Genomic DNA, 23970 nt, shown 5'->3' with positions numbered 1-23970 from the left:
AGCATCGCCATGCAACGTCCCAGCCTTAACATCGAACGTGAGGCAGACCGATCCTTGCCCTCGTGTAGGAGGCAGTCCTTGAACCGCGTGGAACAAAACCCCCACACGCGGACAGGAGCGCACACTGACTTTCAGTATATTAAACATTTATGTAATTAATATATATTTATGTATAATGTGTATATAATAACTTACATTCAACTTTTTATATAATATCTGTTGTTAACATATTTATTTATTTGTCTTATTTTATGTTTCACAGTCTTTTGTAAATACTTAAAACTAGGTATCTGGCAATTGTACTACCTTTCCGTCCTCATGACGTCACGAAACGCATGTAGGCTCATATTTGTATGAGTACGCTTGATAACGTCAATACGTATAGGTTGACGAAACAGCTGTCGCGTGTAAAAATACTGGAGTAAATGGAAGAACCCCATTATGTGTCCATTAGTAACCTGAACAATGAAGTAAAGAAAATAATTAGAAAATATGAAGCAATTTCAAAAAAGCTGGTTAACAGTGAAAAAGCCATTCTATTCCATGAATGTTATATCTATATATATATATATATATATATATATATATATATTATATATATATATATATATAATGTATATATATATATATATATATATATATATATATATATATAAATATATATATAAAATATATATGAATATGTATGTATACACACACATAAGCTTTGTAAATATCTCTATACAGGATATATTTCGTCTTGCTAAACAACAAAATTACTGTGCATCCTTCTACTGATGGCTGATAAGAGCGATGCGGAACGTTTTTAATTTATTTCATTATATTATATATATGGTATTATATAGTGTATATATATATGTATCTATATATATAATAGTATACTATATAATATAATATATAATCATTATATTATATATATATAATATAATATATATATATTCTGTATTCAACCTCATCAGTATTTTTATTATCTAATGTTATTTTAACCTTTTTACTCTGTTCTCGTTACTTTGTTTTTTTTTTTTTAGATTCATATTCAGTCCTTCTCTCTAGATAGATGATACATTTTATGAAACAAGCGTTTTGAATGGCGCGGCATTTTGCTGATTGTAATATGCCCATTCAGAGTCTGCTAACTTGCTACTGCCACTCCAATCTAAACCGTCTATTCAGTCTATTTCAAATATTTAGGAACAATGATTATATTTTCCAGTACAATGAAAGAATACAGAAGGCGAAAGGTAGGCTGAATAAAGTTTGGAAATCAAATGGGTCAAAATTGCGCATAAAGATAAAATTGTGCTTAGATCTAGCACGATCTTCAGTGTTATATGAACTAATCTCTTGGATTTTCATATTTTCGAGGGTAAAGATATTCATTATGACTACTTTCGGATTGCTTTCCTTATTTTCGAGGGTAAAGATAATCTTTATGACTACTTATAGATTGCTTTCCTGATTTTTGAGGGTAAAGATATTGTTTATGACTACTTCCGGATTACTTTCCTGATTTTCGAGGGTACAGATATTCTTTATGACTACTTACAGATTGCTTTCCTGATTTTTGAGGGTAAAGAGATTCTCTATTAATAATTCCGGATTACTTTCTGATTTTCGAGGAAGATACTCCTTATTACTACTTCCGGATTACTTTCCAGATTTTCGTGGTGAAAGATGTTCTTTACGACTACTTCCGGATTATTTTTCAGATTTTCGTGGTTAAAGATGTTCTTTACGACTACTTCCGGATTATTTTTCAGATTTTCGTGGTTAAAGATGTTCTTTACGACTACTTCCGGATTACTTTCCAGATTTTCGTGGTTAAAGATGTTCTTTACGACTACTTCCGGATTGTTTTCCAGATTTTCGAGGGCGAAGACACTCTTAATGCCTACTTCCTGTCTTTACGACCACTTCCGGTCTTTATGACTACTTCCGGAGAGTGACGACGATCCGCTATCAGAAACGGCTCCTCCTCCTTTCCCCCCCCCCCCCTCCCCTCAAGAAATCCGACACCTCCCGATGACCCTGCGCAATTTGCAGTAGGGAAGATATTATTGCCTTCATCTTCTTCTTCTTCTTCTTCGCACTCCACTTCCCGCGGCCGGAAATCATTCCTCGTTGCCTTTAAAGGCTTCGTAAACGCTTATCGCGCTCATTACGGCACCCGTCGTGATCGACACCAGTTTCTGGGACCCCATTACCGAATTATGATGATGTCGGGTGTAAAATGGCCATTTGGACCATCGATGATGCTTGGCAAGCCGAGGATGGCTGGCGCGCCAGAGGCAGTGTTAATGTTGTGGCCCTTCTTAATGTGGTATGGGGGTATCTCCGGGGAGTGGTAGGGGGATGGGGCAGTCTTTGGTGGGGGGGTGAGGGGAACGAGAACAATAGTTGCTATATTTAGTGGCGCCCGTACATTTTTGTTTTGTTTTGGATGTGTTATCGAGGCCAAATGGTGCTTTTAGGAGATTCGCTTTGATTTCTTACCTACCGTGCGCTGGATTTGCATGTGTGTGTATATATATAATATATATATATATATATATATAGATATATATATATATATATATGTGTGTGTGTGTGCGTGTGTGTATGAATTTTTATCACATCACTATGATTCATATACATGCATTAAGCTACAAATGTCCTTTAAAATCCAATCCGCTCTACCTCGGAATTAATATATTTTCGTATATGTTACCGAGGGGGAATTTTTTAGTTGATAATAATTTCGTCCTCTCGTGGATTCGAACCAGCGGACAGGGTAGGAATCAAGACTTAGTGACATTACCGACTCGGCCAACAAGTGAGGTATAAGATGATACCGATTCCGACCTTACGAATCACTGTCGAACTCAGGTATTTGCAATTAGAATCGATATCCAACCCCGTGTGACAAAGTCGAACGTTTGCCGCACGTAGCCATATTATGAATTTTTATCACATCACCGTGATTCATATACATACATTAAGCTACAAGTTGGAAGCTGTCGAGAGATGTTACATTTCTAAAAAAACATGATTATATCATGAATCAAACTTTCCACATCGTAAAAATTCCAAAAACCTACTAAATTCTGCAACTGATATGGAAGCGTTTTCCCGAGAAGTTCTGTAGGCCAGTATTTCTTAAAATCTCCTACAGATGGCAGTAGTAGACGACCGAATGCGTCGTCTCCATAGGAGTAGAGAGTTTACAGGGCTCAGTTTTTGCCGTCCATCGCAGTGAAAGGGTTAATGGAGATTCAGCCTCCAAACTTCTTAGGATATATCATAGTAATTTTCTTTTTCTTTTGAAGGATGTCGCCTATAGTAAAGAGATGGGGTCTTGCCTATACTCGATTTTTTTCCATCAGTCCACCTGCCTGTGGTGCTCGCGCATGGTAACACTGCGTCCCGGGCTTTAAATAGTTACGCTATGTGTAAGTTTTGGGTAAATAAAAGGATATCTGGGTGTATATTTGCAACTGAAAAGTGTTTTAATAGAATATTAACGGTGTAATTCGCATACAGTAAATTATTAAAATACTTTTCAGTGGCAAATGTACACCCAGATATCCTTTTATTTACCTTAAACTTACACATAGCGTAACTATTTAAAGCCCGGGACGCAATGTTACCATGGGCGAGCACCACAGGCGGCTGGACAGATCGAAAAAAACCGAGTATAGATATAAAACAAAAGAGTGTAGATATCATAAAGGTTAATGACCCCCAAGAAATATTAGCCCCTAGGTAACGAGCCCCGAAAACCCCTGGGCTCACTATTTAGGAAAGATCCAAGGGAAGAATGCATGTCTTGTTTTATTAGCACGCCCAAATTTAAACGTTGACTTTATATATCTCTATAGTCAGAGGTTTATAAGATATAGATTTTTTTTTTTTAGTAATCTGACATTTTCTTGTACGGTCATTATACAATAGTTCAGCTTATTGCAACGCAAAATATTATATTGAAAATTTTTTTTTTTTTTTTTTTTTTTTTTTTTGCATTGCGAGAGTCCCTGGTAGAACCGGAACCTTTTATAAAATTGCTAAAAGCGTTGTCTTTTTGTTGTCAGTTTCGAAACGGCTTGAAATCATTGTCACGCTGAACGTGTTGACTTATTCACTGAGTACTCAGTCAGTCAATCTTACAGTGTTGCCACTGGAATGGGTTGTAATATTTTATCTGGAAGTGTCATAGTAACTGGAGTGGCTTTGATTACAACGATTGCTTGGTCATACAGAATTTGTTTTAATGTGTCAGTTTCAGGAGACGATGTCCACTTCTGAGTTGCTAAGGTTATTATTATTACAATATACGTTTTTCTAATCGAACGTTTATTACGTATGAATAAAGAATTTCTGTGAGTAATCATAGCTCTGTATGCTTTTATGACCTTTAAACTCAATGGTATTACTATAAGTTGATTGGCATTACAGCGTCCCTCTTGTGTTCACTCAGCAAAATTTGTGTCTTTGCATATTTAATAGAATTTTGTTTTGTATTTTAAATGTTTTTAAAGAAGAATTCATCTCCGTGATTTTGATTATATTATTGACCTGGAAACCATTTTTATAACGTCAGAATAATTCCCTTCTCTTAATTACGCTTTAAATCATTGTACCACCAGTATTCTTTGTTAGCGCAACTGATTCCATTCTCGACTCCAAAAACTCATTTTAAAAATCCAGATGGTTTCTGGCTCTGATTTTAGTATTGGATAACTCGCGGCGTACTCGAACGCCGAAGAGGAGTAGCTGTGGCTTCGGCTTCGGTTTTGTCCGATTTAATTGCTTCCCCCGCCCCCCTCCTCCTTCTAGTAGCGGTTAGTCATTACGTAAACAGAAGCATTAGTGTGCATTTCCCAAGGGTCAATTAGCACATGGGAAGGTGCTTGCAGTCTCATGAGGTCTATCACTTGTGGTTGTGAAGTCTCGCGCGCCATTATCACCCCTACCCCCCCTCACCCCACCGGCTGCTTGCTAACCTCTCTCTCTCTCTCTCTCTCTCTCTCAAATTTTTTTCAGTATCTCACACTTTAGTTCAGTTAAGAAAGGAAATTGAAAATTCTCTCTCTCTCTCTCTCTCTCTCTCTCTCTCTCTCTCTCTCTCTCTCTCTCTCTTTTCAGCATGATTTAGGTAACAATTTTCTTTAATTCTCTCACACTCTTTAGTTCAGATAAGAAATAAAATTGAGAACTCTCTCTCTCTCTCTCTCTCTCTCTCTCTCTCTCTCTCTCTCTTGATATAGCTAACTTTTTTCATTCTCTCACACTTTAGTTCATTTATGAAATGAAATTGAAAATTTTCTCTCTCTCTCTCTCTCTCTCTCTCTCCAACATGATTTAGGTATCAATGTTCTTTAATTCTCTCACACTCTTAAGTTCAATAAGAAAGGAGATTGAAAATTATCTCTCTCTCTCTCTCTCTCTCTCTCTCTCTCTCTCAAGTTTCGGGATACAGTTCTCTGTAGGGTTGGACCTCTCTCTCTCTCTCTCTCTCTCTCTCTCTCTCTCTCTCTCTCTCTCCAGCATGATATAGCTAACTTTTTTCATTCTGTCCTACACTTTAGTTTATTTATGAAATAAAACTGTAAAATTCTCTCTCTCTCTCTCTCTCTCTCTCTCTCTCTCTCTCTCTCTCGCATGATTTAGGTAATAATTTTCTTTAATTCTGTCACACTTTCGTTCAGATGAAAAATAAAACTGAAAAATGATTCTCTCTCTCTCTCTCTCTCTCTCTCTCTCTCTCTCTCTCTCTCTCTCCAACATGATATAGCTAATTTTAATTTTTCATTCTCTCACACACTTTAGTTCATTTATGAAATGAAATTGAAAATTATCTCTCTCTCTCTCTCTCTCTCTCTCTCTCTCTCTCTCTCTCTCTCTCTCTCCAACTTGATTTAGGTAAAATTTTTCTTTAATTCTCTCACACTCTTTAGTTCAGATAAGAAATAAAATTGAAAATCTCTCTATATATTACAGTTATTGAATTTAGGATTATAGATACCACACGATTACTCGTTTCAACTCTCTCTCTCTCTCTCTCTCTCTCTCTCTCTCTCTCTCTCTCTCTCTCTCTCTCTCTCTCTCTTCAGCATGATTTAGGTAACAATGTTCTTTAATTCTCTCACACTCTTTAGTTCAGTAAGTAATGAAATTGAAAATTATCTCTCTCTCTCTCTCTCTCTCTCTCTCTCTCTCTCTCTCTCTCTCTCTCTCTCTTATCTTTATCTATATCTCATTTTACGCGTATTACTTACATGACGAATGAATATGTTGACCTATTAGGCAGAGTGTGACGGATTGGCAAGATTAATTCGTCGGTGACACTTGATTTCGTATTGCTTCGAAAATGCTTAATCTTTATTTACCATTTTTTTTTTTTTTTTGCCTCAGTGAAGTAGGATATTTCAAGTTCTTATAGATACATTTGAAGAGAGACATCTCAGTTTTTTTTATTATATTGCCGGGTGCTAGTTCTCTTCTGTTCAATTTCAAGGTAATTTATCAAATGGAAGATACCCACTTCCACGTGCAGTGTAGAGGAAAGCTGGGGTACACCTTTGTTCGTATGTGTGTATTATCGTCTGCAAAAAGTTGGTCCTCCATTCTACTTTCGTTCGTTTGCATATTGTTTAATTTTAATTTTATTTAATTATATATAGTTTCATTTTTGTAATTTTTACTACAACATGCGGGTCTTCCATTCTACTTTCGTGCATTTACGTACTGTCTAATTTTAATATTATTTAATTTTATAGTTTCATTTTTGTATTTTAATTAGTTTACCATAAATTAGTTTTCTCAATTTATTTATTTATTTTTATTGTTGTTTTTGTAGAATTGAGTCAGAATGGTTAGATTTATGGTCAGCGCTGACAAGTATGCGAATCTAGAAGGTCATCTAAAGTATTCTAGACAGTAATTCGTTTAAACTTTTTGAAGATTTCTAGAGAGCAGCTCTCCGCACTTTGATGAGTTCCTGTTCATTCCCAGCAAGATAGCAAAGATTTGAATATTAGTTTATTTCAATATGAAAGGTATTTATTTACTGTTGAAATTTGAGGAACAGGCAAAATACAGTTGGACTGTGAAGAAAATTATATAACTCGAGAATTTAAAATATTGCTGTCTGTTCCTGAAATCATCGACTTTCTTCCCCATAATCACTTTCTTTGTTGTTTTTATATTTCGCATTCATTAGTACATGGATTATCTTCCGGATTATTATCGTTTTTGATCTTATCATTTTGTCAACAAGATGTTAATACTTATTAAAGGAGATCATCAGAATTCTAATTTTCTGGAGACTGGTAATTCCTTAATTATGTTCTGGTTTAAAGATCTGGTTAATGCTCTCTCTCTCTCTCTCTCTCTCTCTCTCTCTCTCTCTCTCTCTCTCTCTCTCTCTCTCTCTCTCTCTCTCTCTCTCTCTCTCTCTCAAAAGTTCACTTTTCAATACGCTATGTAGTAATGTTCATTTGCTGCTACAATTTGTATTTTTGTTAACGTTTTAAACCTATTTCCCAGTAGTAAAATTTTATTTTATTATTACGCTAAATCATTTTCTGCCTTATCATCCAGTGTTAAGGAACTAATTATTTTCTTCAAGAATGAAGAAAAATTCGGATTGTTATCAGGGTACTTCCTTGGGTAATATGATTTTAATTATTATGATAATTAAAAAAAAAAGTTGTCATAACTCGTCGGCAATATCTTCTGACTGAAATTTTGTTGCCATTGTTGCAGTATCTTTTAAGTTATGATATTGATTGATCATGTGGACAAAGTAGCTTCTGTCCATCTATCTATCTATCTATCTATCTATCTATCTATCTATATATATATATATATATATATATATATATATATATATATATATATACACACACACACACACACATATATATATATATATGTATGTATTTATATATATATATATAATATTTATATATATAAATATACATGCATACACATATGTTAGGGATTTTCACGTTGAACGATCCTTCAAATAATACTTTGATATATTTGACAGCATTTTTACCACATGGAAAAAAAAAATAATTTCATAGAACGTAATTGTAAAAATGTTCATTGGGTGAAACGAAATTATAATTAACCTCCATGCTTCCGTTCCAGAAACGTGTACAAACGGGATGGTTGATGAGGACTCCAAACAGCCCTCCCGGAAGCCTCTGTCGAGCGTCCTGGAACTGGACGGTGAAAGCGGCATCTCCAACAATGCCAGTGAGATGGAAGTCGAGGTAGGAGGAGGAGGAGGAGAAAGAGGAGGAGGAGGAACTGGTGGTTCCTCCGTCGCCAAAACCTCCTCCTCCTCCTCCTCCACCTCGGGCAAGGACTCGAAAGGCAGGAGGAACAACAGCAGCGTCGATTCTCCTGCCGCTGCTGCCTGCGACGGTAACTCCACGGCGGCCGTGACCGCCTCTTCCAGAAAGGGTCATCACCCCTCCTCGACCTCGTCCTCGTCCGCGGTCTCGGGCACGACTCCCGACCCGGCGGGGGCGGCGGGGGCGGCGGGGGCCTCTTCCCGAGCACGAGACCCCTCTCCGAACTTCCCGATCTTCGGAAGCCACGTGAGTACAGCCCAATAGGGCGCGGTGCTGGTTTGGTGACGGTAGTTAGTTGTTGCTGCTGTAGATGTTATTTGGGGGATTTTGAATATTTCTCACTATTCTTTGCGGAAGTTTTGTAGATTATTTTATTGATGTTATTTTTTTTTCTGGTGGGCAATTTTGATTTAAATAAGTACAGATTTTACTTATGTTTTTTTTTTTTCTTCAATTTGAACTGTATGAAAAATGCATGAGGTTTTGTAGTTAGACTCACACTCGTTTGAATGCCGTTGCTTTTCTTTGTAGTAGTTTTATTTATGATTTTTTTGGGGACCAATTTTGATAAAGAAATGACAGATTCTTCAAAATAAGTCTTTTGTGATTTAGATTGAACAATATGAGAAATGCATGAGGGTTTGTAGTTACAATGATCTATCTTATTGTTACCTAGAAATTAATGTTTTCCAGCTCAACGAAGAGTAAGTATTCAGGATACTTGTCCAATGCATTTGCTTACTTTCCTTTCTATTTTCCCGGTTGGCTTTTCTTATATTAGATACATACATACATGCACACATCAGAAGTTGTAAACAGCAACGGCGTGGAAGAGTTCAAAAGAAAGCTAGACAAAATCATTAGGACGCTGCGAATGAACAGTAAAACCTGCTCTTACAGATAAGTGAGCACACGATGTCTCTTCGGATGGACTAATAGGTAAGTCTTTGAGACATGCTAATCCTTGTAACTCTCTACTCTCTCTCTCTCTCTCTCTCTCTCTCTCTATGTATATATAATATATATAATATATATATATATATATATATATATATGTTTGTTTTGTGTGTGTATTAACTTATCACATGCACAATTGTCCTGTGAGCTCTCTCTCTCTCTCTCTCTCTCTCTCTCTCTCTTTCTCCTCTCCTCTCTCTCTCCTTATTTTATATATATATATACTATATATATATATATATATATATATATATATATAATATTATATATGTATATATATTAACTTATCACATGCACAATTGTTCTGTGCAATAGTACAATTACTAAAAGGACCTCATTAAAACTGGATGGTATCTAGCGGAGTTATTTCTTCAAAAAAGTCACCAGCTTCCAAGGACAAACAGTCCCCATCAACATCAAGCATCCGTGAAATGACCGAACATGTGGGCCAGCTGCATTTATATGTGTGTGCTGGCTCCTTGATCTTTTAATGACCCTGCATCTCTGTTTGGCCCCGCCCTCGTGACCTTGACCTTTCTCTGTCTGCGGCACGTTCCAGGTGTTCATTTTCCATGTGCTTTCCTTTATGGAGTTTATGGTTTTCCTTGATAGGAGAGAAGCTTTTAATATCTGTGCCCCTTTTCTAACCTCATTTTCTCACCTTATTCCCTTATATAGAAAAAAGCCTCTGTTGGCAACGTATCGTAGGGTCTAAATTGCGTTAATTTCACACCCCGCCCCCTAGCGTCTTTGAATTCCTCTCTCTCTCTCTCTCTCTCTCTCTCTCTCTCTCTCTCTCTCTCTCTCTACGGCTTTCACTTTCAAGTACCCTTCTTTCCCCTCAGCGCCAATCGAGGGAAGAACCTAATCGATTCTGAATTCGTCGGCGCGATCTCAGATGGTCCATTAGCTATGCATTAAAGTTCCGAGAAGTACCCACCGGCGGGGCATATAACGCACGCTGCGTTTTCTTGCAATTATTACGCAGCTACAGACGTACTGCTGCTGCTTCTGGCTTTGCCTCCTCCTCCTCCTCCTCCTCCTCCTTCCGCCACCGCGGCGTCGTCCCAAGGGAGGACCTCTTCGGCTTTCCTCTTCTCCCTTCAGTCAGTCACCTTAAAGGGAGATTTTTCTCATCTTTTTTTTTTCATACCTCTTGTCTTCCCAGTGTGCCTTAGCGCCATGAGGGGACAAGCAGCAGGTTTTTTTTTGGGGGGGTGTTTTATGCTTTGATTGTGAAGCTCTCTCTCTCTCTCTCTCTCCTCTCTCTCTCTCTCTCTCTCTCTCTCTCTTAGTTGCATATATAATAGTGACACTTTTATGTTACATTCAGGAAGATTTTAAAACTTGTATAAAATTTGGTTTGCTTTTCGTGCATTAAACAGCGAAGATTATCGACAGTTATTGTGGCCTGAATTATTATTATTATTATTATTATTATTATTATTATTATTATTATTATTATTATTATTATTGGACAAAACTGCTCAAACTACTATAGGCCAGTAACTAAAATATTGTTCATACTCGAACAAACCTTCGGTCTTAACAATAGGATAATATTCTAGCGTTGTTATTTTCTCAGAAATTTGGATGTTATTTCAGTTTTTTGGACTTTAGAAATCATCGTGCAATGCATTTAAAAAAAAGAAGTGAATGATTTTTTGTAGTCTAGTCTTCCATATTGAAAACAAGTAATTACATTTGCCATGATCTGTGTTTAACTGTTCCTCAGTTGCTGGTTATTTTATTTAGTAAAGCATATTTTAAAATTGCCATTGAAATGTACTTTCTGTCAGATTTGTATGTTTTATTTTCATGCCAAACCCCGGGAGGGGGTCATGCTGTCAATGCATCTCATGCGGTGCACTGTCAGCCTTACTTGCGGTTCTCTGCAACCACATTTCATTCTTTTACTGTACCTCCGTTCATATTCTCTCCCTTGCATCTCACTTTCCACCCTCTCCCAACAATTGATTCATAGTGGAACTGCGAGGTTTCTCTCCTGTTTCACCTTTCAAGCCTTTTAACTCTCAGTTTCCATTTCAGCGATGAATGACCTCTTACGTCCCAGCGCTTGGCCTTTATTTCCTTGTGGTAGAGTTGATATCTCTCTCCTTCTCTGTGACAAGCCCCGAAGTCTCTCAACTTGAGATGGCACTATTTTTTTTTATCTACTTTTCTAGAGCTCTTGCTTTTTCCTCACGGCTTTTATATAATTTTCCCGAAGTGGTTAACCCATTTTTTTCCAGTACAGAACCGCCATCATTTTTTTTCCAGGTATAAAGGATATTCCCGTTTAGTTTCGAAGGTAGCGCACGAATTCAGCCACTTTCTTCCATTCCAGACCTGCACTATTTTCTGCTGTACAGAAATATAGCTACAGTTATGGTTTTTTTTAAAGTTCAGACCTTACTGCATGGTATGGTTAATCTGTGTTGTTTTTATAACTAGAATTGATCACGTTTTCTTCCAGTGTATTTATCGGCTTTTATTTTCGTACTTTGAACCAGATTCACATAATTTTCCCTTACCAAATTACACCCATATCCCTGACGTCCTAATCTATATATGGATGATACTCATGCTTTTTGATCTTTTGATTTAATGAATTCTTTGTTTTGTTTATATATATTTTTATTTTTACGAAATTCTCACTATGCCAGATCCATATGATAAACTGATATTAGAAGAACGGGTCTTGGCATATGTACACATTCTTTGAATTTCCTCTTTTATTATCATTTGCAACAATGGCAACCATCAGTTATTGCCATATTTTATACAAATACCTTTCTTATGTTTTATCATTATTTTCTTTAACAGTTGCAAATAAAACACGATTTTTATTTTCGTTTCGAACATTACCGTCATCTTCAGTAATCGTTATATTGTAACCCTCCGTTGTTTATATATTTTTTATTTTTTTAGCCTCGCTGCTTTTTATATCTTTTCAAAACAATTGTTTACGAATAAAACATTATTTTGCTTTCATGTTTCGAACGTTACCCTCATCATTCAGTAATCATTTAATTATAACCCTCCGTTGTTTATTTATTTGTTTACAGCCTCGCTGCTTTTTATCTTTTCAAAACAGTTGTTTACGAATAAAACATTATTTTGCTTTCATGTTTCGAACGTTACCCTCATCATTCAGTAATCATTTCATTATAACCCTCCGTTGTTTATTTATTTGTTTACAGCCTCGCTGCTTTTTATTTTTTCAAAACAGTTGTTTACGGATAAAACATTATTTTGCTTTCATGTTTCGAACGTTACCCTCATCTTAAGTAATCATTTCATTATAACCCTCATGTGTCTTTTTATTTTTTATTTTTGGAGCCTCGCTACTTTTTATATCTTTTCAAAACAATTTTGTTTACGAATAAAACATTATTTTGCTTTCATGTTTCGAACGTTACTCTCATCATACAGTAATCTTTTCATTATAACCCTCCTTTGTTTATTTTTTTTTTTACAGCCTCGCTACTTTTTTATCTTTTCAAAATTCTTCAGCGTTCTCTTGACGCCAGACATCCGTACTCTAGCTTGAAACTGACGCTTCTGTGGGTGTTACAGAATGTTAATTGCTCAGTCTTTCACACGTCTCATTAAGAGGTAGTTTTTAATTATTCCTGAGTATTTTTCATTATGATTTGTTATTTTGGGAGGTTTACTCGAGCTCAGATATTTATATTTCTGTTATTATTACCTGTGTGGTTATTCAGGATAGGTATTTCTTTCCTGGTGTGAAGCGTCGCTTCTCACTGTAGTACTTTATAAGGTAGGTGGGCTAGATGCTAGTTATTATTATTATTATTATTATTATTATTATTATTATTATTATTATTATTATTATTATTATTATTATTATTATTATTATTATTATTATTATTATTATTATTATTATTATTATTATTATTATTAGGTTAGTGTATTATTATTATTAATATTTGTGTGCACATTCGATTATAGTATAATTATTTGATTTGGTTTTATTTTGATGATGACGATGAGTATTATTATTGTTGTTATTTCTGCTACTACTACTATTAATTCATAGTTAAATCATATCACTATTTAAAGTTGAGGACACTAATTAATAATTAATGGGGTATCGTTAGGAAATGAAATGAACTAGATGAATCATTCTAAATTATGAACTTCCATCTGAATTTAATCATTATTACCATTTGTTTCCTACTCATGTCATCATTTAAGGACGGTCAATATGGAACTGAAAAGGTTTAAAAGAAATCATATTATGTGAAACATTTCCTTACTGAACGTACTTTGCGTGTTAAATGATGACATAAATGAGTAGGAAAGAAATAGTACTTACTGTTTAATATAGATATTCTGGCCTGGTATTATAACTGGTAACAAATTACTCGAGAATGAAATGAGATCAAAACTCCCAGTAGGAACTTATGGTCAACACTTCACCGCTTGTTGAAAATATTCCTTTAAATACGGTCTAGTTTTTTTTTAGCATTGTCCTCGGCTCATTTGCAAGATTATTTTACTCAGAGAAATAACGTAGGCATTGTGAATTCTGTTAACGTCGCTTCCTTCATACGATATGGGCTGTGTTGCTACGTATCTGCTGAATGAAATTGCTAATTGATGAGAAGTGGATGTTGGTTTATCGTAGAGCTTCTGAATCTGACGTAGAAATACTGCTCCAGAGTGCAAAATGCTGTTGCAGTAAGTGCCCCTTCATATCTGTGCGGCCTTGCGCCCTCTCTTAACGTTCTTTTTGATGTTACGAAAGCTTGGTTTTTATTCTTCATGCTTCTCATTTTTTTTTATGTTAAAGAATCATTTTTTATTTTTTTAACAGGGACATATTTTCATCTTGGCCGGAGGATTGCATCACTTCCTCTCTCGCAAAGTACTTTACTTTGACGGTTATATTTGTCATGATTATTTCTTGTAAAACTCTACGGGGTTCTGTACCCTTATTTTACTTAGTTGACCTTTAAGGAAATATCTGCAGAAATTTCCCAAAAGGAAATGACATTCGGAGAGAATGTCATCTTGGCCATATTTCGCACCAGTTTATGAAACATTAAGATTTAACTTAAATCCGCATTGAACAAAATTCCCAGATTAGAAAGTCTTTGAGAGTTTTTCTTTTGACGTTTTCAGAATGAAGTCAGTCCGGTTGGCGAGTGTTCCTTTTGGCGTTTCAAGTTGTAGTCCCTGGGACGCTCAACAATATGGTCTTTTACCTAAACAGACCTTGAATTAGCCTATGATTATTGAACGAACTTATTCATTGACATTGGTAGAGGCGTTTGACATCATTAGTTTGGAATTATTTTTGGATATTTGTTACTGGGGATTGTGGCCAGGCTCCCCCGCGGGACTGATGGCAAAGGGGACGTAGCCGAGATATACAACGACTGCCTGCCTGCCTGCCTGGCCCTTTCGCTGTAAGCATGGTGTTGGTGGCGCGCGCTTGTTTGTGTATGCATGTTTGACTGCGTATGTACATGTTTAGTTCAAGGTATCTACGGGGTCCTACCTTGGCGCGCGCACGGGTTCCCTCTCCCTCTTTCTCTCTCCTCACTCACATAGTCACATACACACACTCTCTCTCTCTCTCTTACTTCTCTCTCTCTCTCTCTCTCTCTGGCTTTCCCATGATGGCGTCTGAGCACGGGCGACTCTCTCGGGACAGACTCATATTAATCATATCCAACCCTCGGCACAGCTCCGCATCCCCAGGGACTCCCGGTTTCCATGGAGACGGGGAGCTACCTAATAGGAACTCAAATTGCCGGCATTATCGCTTGAAAATGCCAGGAAAATATGAAACTGTGAAATGGGTTTTAATTGCCACGGGACTGGAAGCTGGGCTTGATGTAGACTCGCTGTATAAGAAGTGGAGTCCCCTGAGGGAGAACAGCCCATGCTAGCTAGTAGCCTCCCTCAATTCCCCCCCCCCCCTCCCCCTCCCCATCTCTCCTCCTCCTCCTCCTCCTCCTCCTCCTCCTCCTCCTCCTCCCCCTTCTCTAACTCTTGCGTTCCCTTCCCCACTCCCCTTCCCCCGCTTGTCGACAGGGAGAAGGATCCATATTTATTCTTCACTTATTTAGATTTATTCGAGGAGGAGATAAAAGAGAATTGTTTTACTGCTCGGCTTCTGTCGTCCTCCGTTCTCCCCCTTCCACCCCCCCCCCCGCCCCGATACGCGCTTGTTTTCTATAATATTTATATATATATATATATATAATTAATTAATTAATAATGAATATATTTAAAACTTTTTTCTTTCTTCCTGATAATTAACGTCACGTTTATCAGTTTATCTGGATTTGTGATTCCGCTTTTACGTCGCTCCCTTCGTGCTCAATCTTACTTAACAAAATACATATGCAACGAATTTGTATATCAGTGCAGCTGCCTCCTTTCTCTCTCTCTCTCTCTCTCTCTCTCTCTCTCTCTCTCTCTCTCTCTTGTGAGCGCACTCTTCTCAAACCCAATTAATTCCACCCTGGACGACCTTTTTTCAAACATGAGTTAAAGCGGGTGAGGCCTGGAGGAGGAGGAGGAGGAGGAGGAGGAGGAGGATGATAAAAAAAATTAATGGTGAGCATCGTGCATCAGCCACTCTCAAGGTTTACTTACGTCGAGTAAACTCCGTCAGGTCCCACGCAACCTGACCCCCCCCCCTCCCCTCCCCCAACTTCCTCGTTCTCCCCAATCCCCCCCCTACCCCCACCCCCACCCTCCCCCCCCCGCCCACCCGCCCACCCCCTTTTCAAAGTTTGATGACATGTCGAGCACCAAGTGTAGACAGAAAGAGAGAGAGAGGGAGAGGGAGAGAGTGAGTGAGCGAGTTCCGTATGAATAGAATTTGCATAGAAGATGACGGAACTAGTTAAGGAATGTGCGTGCGTTCGTCTGTGCGTCGATGGGAGGCCTACTCTATATGTAGGGTCTCTTTCGGAACCAATGTTGCGTCCGGTGTCAGGGAAACTTTCCTACCGAAATAGAATCTGTGGGTTTTTTTATAGGTTTGGGATGAATAAGCGAGGTCATGTTTCTTTTCGTTTCTCTCTCTCTCTCTCTCTCTCTCTCTCTCTCTCTCTCTCTCGGTAGATATCAGAGGTGGTGATTTTTAAAGGCGAAACCTGACGTAGTTTAAATATGTAAAATGGGTCATGTTCATAATACCGTTGCTTATTGAGTAAATTTGAAAGTACAAAATTGAGAACAAATTTCCTGGAATTCATGTGGCAAAAAAAAAAAAAAAAAAAAAAAAAAAAAATTCACGGAAAGCTTGTCATACTTATTTAAACTTTAATTTTTTTTTCATACTTTTATTGAAAGTGAAATTTTAAATAGCTCTGCTGTAGATCTTAGGTTAAGGTTTAGATTTTATCTAATTACTCATATTGTAAGTGAAATTTTAAACAGTTGTGCTGTAAATCTTAAACTATGCTTTAAATTTTATTGATTTACTTTTATTGAAAGTGAAATGTTAAAAAGCTGTGGTGTAAATCTTACATTAAGCTTTAAATTATATTTCATTAGTCACAATGTAAGTGAAATTGTAAATAGCTGTGCTATAAATCTTAAATTAAACTTTAAATTTTATTTAATTACTTACATTGTAAGCGGAATTTTTAGAAGCTGTGCTATACATCCTTAAATAAACTTTATATTTTATTCAATTACTCATATTGTAAGTGAAATTTTAAATAGCTGTGCTGTAACTTAAATTAAACTTTAAATTTTATTCAGTTACTTTTATTGAAAGTGAAATTTTAAATAGCTGTGCTGTAAATCTTAAACTATGCGTTAAATTTTATTTAATTACTTTTTTGTTAACGGAAGTTTAAATAAGCTGTGCTTTAAATCTCAAACTAAGCTTTAAATTTTATTTAATTTCTTTTATTGTTAGTGATATTTTTAAAAAATCTCTGCTGTAAATCTCAAATGATATAGTTGGTACAGGAAGTAGACATGTAAAATCTATGAAATTATACTCTGTTTTTTTCCATCTGTCCATCCGCCTGTGGTGTTTTTGTATGGTAACACTGCGTCCCGGGCTTTAAATAGTTACGCTATGTGTAAGTTTTAGGTAAATAAAAGGATATCTGGGTGTACATTTGCAACTGAAAAGTGTTTTAATAATTTACTGTATGCGAATTACACCGTTAATATTCGAAATAGGATTTTGTTATTATTGTTGAATGTATGCTGAATATAACTATCTAAAGCCCGGGACGCAGTGTTACCATACGCAAACACCACAGGCGGATGGACATATGGAAAAAAACCGAGTATAGTCATTATCATTTTTATTATACCTTGTTTTTATTAGATTTTTTATTAAAGTTTATTTTTCTTGAAATTTAATATGATTAAACTGACAAAGAATAATGTGATCCGCCTTTATTAAAAGCGGAAATAAAGAGAATTTATTAGTGTAATATTGAAATTTCAAAGAAAATGCGTGACCGACTTACAAAGTGGATATGTAAGGACATCTGCCGAGGATATAAGTGTAATAACACTTGAAGGAAGGTGTAACAAATCAATTTCTGGCTGACATTAAGTGGCATCACTTAGGGATCCGGTTTACTTTATCTTGTGAGCTTTATTGATAAACGACTCCCGTACTGGGGCAGTACCGTTAGTGCACCTCACGCAGCGCACTGTAGGCATTACTCGTAATTTTCTTTGTAGCGTCCCTTCAACACCTAGCTACAACCCATTTTCATTCCTTTCCTTTTACTGTGTCTCCGTTAATATTCTTTCGTTAGTTATATTTTCCACCTTTTTTAACCAATAATTATTACTTCATAATGATACTGTGAGGTTTCCTCATGGTACACCTTTCAAACAATCTTTTCTCCTAATTTCCGTATCAGTGCTGAATGACCTCATATGTCCCAGCGTTTGAGAGAAATAATCCGTAGTATTAACTAATTTTGTGATGGGGGTAAAAATAATAATATATAATTATTTGGTCAATATCGTTTAAAAGCAAACATGAGAAGCATTAGATAGATGTGTGGAGGCCACCAAAATAAGAAAAATAAAAATCTCCAACTTGAGCTGGAGCTTTTCCATGAAAGAGCCTGTTTTAAGAAAGATAAGAAATAAAATTTTAGCTCCGACAGATAACTTTCCATAAGGCTCATTGGGACATTCAGGCATGCGCGCGCGCGTTGAGTGACTTTTAGAATGAAAATGGGGCAGCACATTCGACCAGAGAGAGAGAGAGAGAGAGAGAGAGAGAGAGAGCCCTGTGTGTGGCCACCACCAGCAGGAGTTGAGAGATGGGAGAGGTTCCGTCATCCCTTCCAGGAAGAGGGATGGCCCTGGACTTAATCCCTTAATGGTCACTGGGGAGGTTACGGGGCCGTTTTCCCAAGTCCCACTCAAGTGCTTGCCTAGTAGGTAGTTTGAGGAAATTCTCTCTCTCTCTCTCTCTCTCTTTTATTTATATATATATATATATATATATATATATATATATATATATATATATATATATATATATATATATCATGTGTGTTTGTGTGAGTGGACATATTCTATGCCGGTCGGGCACGAAACATTCTACGCCGTCCAGCAAAAAATATCTTACGCCTATCGAACGCAAAACATTCTACTACACCAATCGAAGGCCAAATATTCTACGCAGATCGAACGCGAAATATTCTGCACCGATCGAAGACGAATTATTCAACGCCGATCTAGTGAGAAATACTCGACGACAATTTATCGTGATATATATTCTATGCAGACCGAACGAGAAATATTCTACGCCGATTGAAGGCAAAACATTCTACACTGGTCGAATGTGAAATATTCTACGCCGATTGGACGCGAAATATTCTACGCCGATCGAACGCGAAATGTTCTTTGCTAATCGAACGTGAAACATTCTACGTCGATCGATCGTGAAGTATTCTACGCTGATCAAACGCGAAATATTCTATGCCGATCGAACGCGAAATGCTCTTTGTTAATCGAACGTGAAATATTCTGCGCCGATCGAACGCGAAACATTCTACACTGATCGAATGTGAAATATTTTGCGCCGATAGATCGTGAAATATGCTACGCCGTTCGAACGCGTAATATTCTTTGCCAGTCGAACGTGAGATATTCTACGCCGATCGAACACAAAAAGATCTACGGCGATCGACCGCCAAATAGTCTACAGCGATCGAACTCGAAATATTGTACGGCGATCGAACGCGAAATATTCTTCGCCGATCGAACGCTAAGTAGTCGACGCCGATCGAAGGTGAAAGTTGTGAGCGCGTCATGAAATGTGGGACTTCAGAAGATTGATTGATAGTTAATTGCAGAGAGTCGGCATTCCATTTCGAAGTGTGTGTGTCGGGTAAGCCGCATGCTGTGAAAACAGGACTGAATAATTCCTCCCCTTGAGAATAGGGACGAAAATTGTTGTTGTTTTGTGGTAATGTTTCTTTCACAGCAGCACTTTGTAGTGACTGTTCCATAACTTTCATGTAGATAGGCGGTTTGGCTCTCTGCTGTTGGAGATGAATGTATCTGGCTGCGAATCTTGAAGTCTTGTTTTGGTGGACGTTAAAAAAAGATAAAAAAAATATGCTTCTGGAAAACTTCGGCCTTCTGTTAAGAAAACCATTTACTATGTTATTGTATTATTGAGTCATGAAGCGATATTGTTATAATTCTTCTTATTCTTATTCTTCTTCTTCTTCTTCTTCTTCTTCTTCTTCTTCTTCTTCTTCTTCGCTTTTGGAAAACGTGGGCCTTCTCTTAAACGATTTTTTTATATGGAATCATAAAGCGACATTGTTATATTTCTTTTTCTTCTTCTCCTTCTTTTTCTTCTTTTTCTTCCTCTTCTTCTTCTTCTTCTTCTTCTTCTTATTATTATTATTATTATTCTTGAAATTAATATTGAATCATAAAGCGACGTTGTTATACTTCTTCTTCTTCTTCTTCTTCTTCTTCGTCTTATTATTATTATTATTATTATTATTATTATTATTATTATTATTTCGAAATTTTCTTATTGTTTCTTATTGTATTATTATTTCGAAATTTTCTTATTTTCTTATTTTATACCGTTCAGATTCATATATAACTTTTTACACATAAAACGATTTGATAAAAATTTAACTTAGACCCACCTAACAATAGCTACCAAGATTGAAGGCAGTTATTACCATTCATCAAGAAGCTTAACAGACAGACAAACAAACATTCAGACAGACAGACAGACAGACAGACAGCCGGGCGGCCGGCCAGACCTCTGGGTCAAGACGTCAGCGGCAACGACAACCTGTTGAAGGCGCTGACGGTGGACAGGAAGTAATACAACGAAGGGCTTCGAGTAACTTTTTTTTTTTTTGAAAAAAAGAAAAAAAAAAAAAAAAAAAAAAAAAAAAAAAAAAAAAAAAAAAAAACTTAAAAGCTTAATCGCGGTGCGTTGTAAGAAATGAAAGACGGGAGAGACGTAACTGTGACGACAACAAAGCTTAACCGAAGGCTTATAGGAGTAGCGGAAGGTTGCCATGACAACGCAGTAGATTGAACTGCTTGAGGGAAATTATTTTTCATTAAACTTAATTTTTGAATTTTTGAATTTTTAGATTATGGTTGTTGTTGTACGTCTTCACAGTGATATTATGCTCATGCACGTTACAGAAAGGCAATGTTGCATTAAACAGGGAAATGTTAATGAAATATTGATATTAATGAAAATTATGTTAAAACAGTGCTTGAATAAGTTTAATTCTATTGTTATTAGTTTTAAATTCATGTACTCGGGTTTATCTTTTAAATGGGAGTAAAGCAGTAAGTTCAATAGTATAGGGTGTCCATAAAGTCCCAGTACCATTCTGAGCTATATATACTTGTAATGGCACTAGGACTTTATGGACACCCTGTAGAACTCTGTCCTATTTTTTTTATGCTTTTCATTTCCATTTCTATATTTTTATTGAATCTGAAGGCAGATGGAAGCAAGCCTTAAGTCTTCATTCAAGGTACTTGTATTTTAAAATTCATTTGATGTGTCTTAGCTCGATTACATAAAACACAGGGGTATTTTGTTGGTTCACGAATCATTCAACTTCGATTCGGGTACGTATTTGTGTTTTTTGTCAATATCTTGCTTGCAACACGAAGCCTGACATTGGAAGTATATGTTAGGTTTGTGTAAGGTCATTTCTGTTTTGGTTTACAAGTTTGAAATTCACTCCTAGCCATATTTCGGGTCAGTGTTTTTTTTTTTTTTTTTTTTTTTTTTTTTTAGAATAATATTCTGTGGTTCTTGAGAGAATTTTTAGGTTCCTCATTTTAGTACTTAAAGTGTTTAGAGATATAGAACCAATTCTTAGGCAGGTGATAAGACAGTAATCAGATTTTTACAAATAATTTCATTTTTAACGCAAGCAAACATTTATAATGTCGGGTAAGAATCTTCTTTCCTGTGTTTATTTTGGTAAAACATATGCTGTCAAACCAATGCGTCATCTCCGCTTCCTCATTTTCTTCATTGGGTTTTAAAACCTTTTCTCTGGTAGTCGAAGAAGATTTCTTTAATTCAAAGGAGGTTTTCAACTCACTGCCTTCTCTTGAGATAACAACCCACTTCTCTCTTGTGCACTGATTCAGTCTTTGATTAGTTTAGATGCCATGGTTCTTAACTTTTCATCGTTTTCTGCGTTTGTTTAGGTTATCGTCTCTCTCTCTCTCTCTCTCTCTTATCAGTCATTTGAATATTTGTCGATACACTTAATGATACTTCTCATAATTGCAATCTGTTTATCTCCAGTGTAACATCGATGTTTGATGCATCTAATGTGTACTTCCAATTAATCTTTGTACGAAACAGGTTTCGATAGTGTTTAAAGATTTCTCTCTCTCTCTCTCTCTCTCTCTCTCTCTCTCTCTCTCTCTCTCTCTCTTCTTCCTCCTCTTCCTCCCTCCCCAATTCTATTTCTTTGCCCTCCGGAGACTCCCAGCGGTCGGGGCCCATGGCTTCAATTGTACCTGAGGGGGTCGTCTTCCTCTACAGCTTCCACCTCCTCCTCCTCCTCCTCCTCCTCCTCCTCCTCCTCCTCCTCCTCCTCCTCCTGGTGCTGTTGCTGCTGGTGCTGGTACCGGTACCAAATCTCTTCTGGTACCTCCAACTCCTCATTTTCCTCCTCCCTTCTTTACTCGCTTTGTATTTCTTATTCGCTTTCTTTGTTTTCTGTGTCTTATTTAATTTTTTTTTACAGAGTATAATAATAAGCGCTTTACACCCGAATAACATCGGCTCCTACTAACTGAGGGTAGGCCCGGGGCGGCGGGAGGAGGAGGAGGAGGAGGAGGAGGAGGAGGTCAGTAGCACAGTGTTTGCAACCGGGCGTTATTCGGAAAAGGATTCAACTCTGAGCGTAAAGTTTTATCCCTCGGAATTGCCGCTTCTGCAGGAAAATGGCTGGTAGTTATAGGTTGCGTTCGGTATAATAAAGCTTCAGATGCGTATAATAATCATACAGCAAAACAGATTAATATAATGGCAGTTGCTAGCGGACTTATTAACGACACCAGGCATCTTAATAATAACGTGTAGCTTTACTCGTGTTGAAGGACACAGCTCAAAAATTTAATAATAATATTTATGTAAGCTCATAGTAAGGCGTAGTACGCACCCGAGAATTTAAACCTTATGTTAATCTTAAGGAAAATAAAGACAGTGCAATGATAGTGTTTACTCACGTACGTGCTAATCGTGACACTAGGTCATTTTAACGAGGAATCATTTTGTAAACTTTGCAAGTGAACGTCACAGTTTGGCTTCAAGCATATGTCGTTGCATTGTATTCAGAATTATTTACTAAATAAGTACCCCACAGTTTTAAGGTAAATGGAGAACCAAAATTCAATGTTATTAAGTTTTATGAATTGATGGACAGTAGACTACTTTTAAGAACATGTTTTTCTAGTACTAAATTACAAATATATTGTGCTTCACTTGAGCGTGAAATCTCCGGAGAAAATAAATATATTACACTTTATCTCATTCACATGGAATTTGTGGTAATAACATTAGTCTTTATAATGATGCTACACAAATTTTTTGACAATGAAAAATAACAAATATTTTAGTTTTATTATACTTTGTTAGAAAGTCCACCATTTCTTGTTAGCAGTAAATATTATCGATCAGGATTTACGGGGTTTTTGTTGTAGTTTTGAACTAAACTACCACATTACTAGGTAAAAAATATAATAAGCTGGAAGATACACTAGAATATGTACGTCCTGTGCTTACTCACTGAGATTGATTAGATCGTCGGAGAAATAAATCTTCATTCTTCACAGTTTAGAAAATCTTTACTGAAATCTGTATATCCATAGAATTGCTCCGAGGTCTTTCTTTTCAAGCTTTGTTTGTCCGTTTATGTCCTGTCAGCCCAAAGTCTTTGCCAAAGGCTGCATTCCCATAGAATTGCTTTGAGGTCTCTCTTTGCAAGCTTTGTATGTCAGTTTATGTCCTGTCAGCCCAAAATCTTTACTGAAAGCTGTATATCCATAGAATTCCTGTCCAAATTCTTTGCTAAAAGTTGTATTTCCACAGAATTGCTTAGAGTTCTCTCTTTCCGAGCCTTTCACATCAAGATTCCATTATCATATATCTTGTTGTGGACAA

The 23970-nt window shown here is 36.6% G+C and overlaps 1 protein-coding gene across 2 annotated transcripts in view; it reads left to right on the top strand.

Moving 5' to 3' along the window:
• LOC135224705 (inhibitor of growth protein 1 homolog) overlaps positions 1-23970 on the top strand; it is a 642357-nt gene that overhangs the window by 80494 nt on the left and 537893 nt on the right. For both annotated transcript variants that reach the window (XM_064263978.1, XM_064263977.1), the window contains one exon: positions 8134-8588. In XM_064263978.1, the coding sequence (XP_064120048.1) occupies positions 8134-8588 (455 nt within the window). The remainder of the gene's footprint in view (positions 1-8133; positions 8589-23970) is intronic.

This window comes from Macrobrachium nipponense, chromosome 12 (assembly GCF_015104395.2).
Source record: "Macrobrachium nipponense isolate FS-2020 chromosome 12, ASM1510439v2, whole genome shotgun sequence".
NCBI lineage: Eukaryota > Metazoa > Arthropoda > Malacostraca > Decapoda > Palaemonidae > Macrobrachium > Macrobrachium nipponense.
The sequence above is the reverse complement of the archived record's forward strand: the minus strand, read 5'-3'. Positions and strand labels throughout refer to the sequence as shown.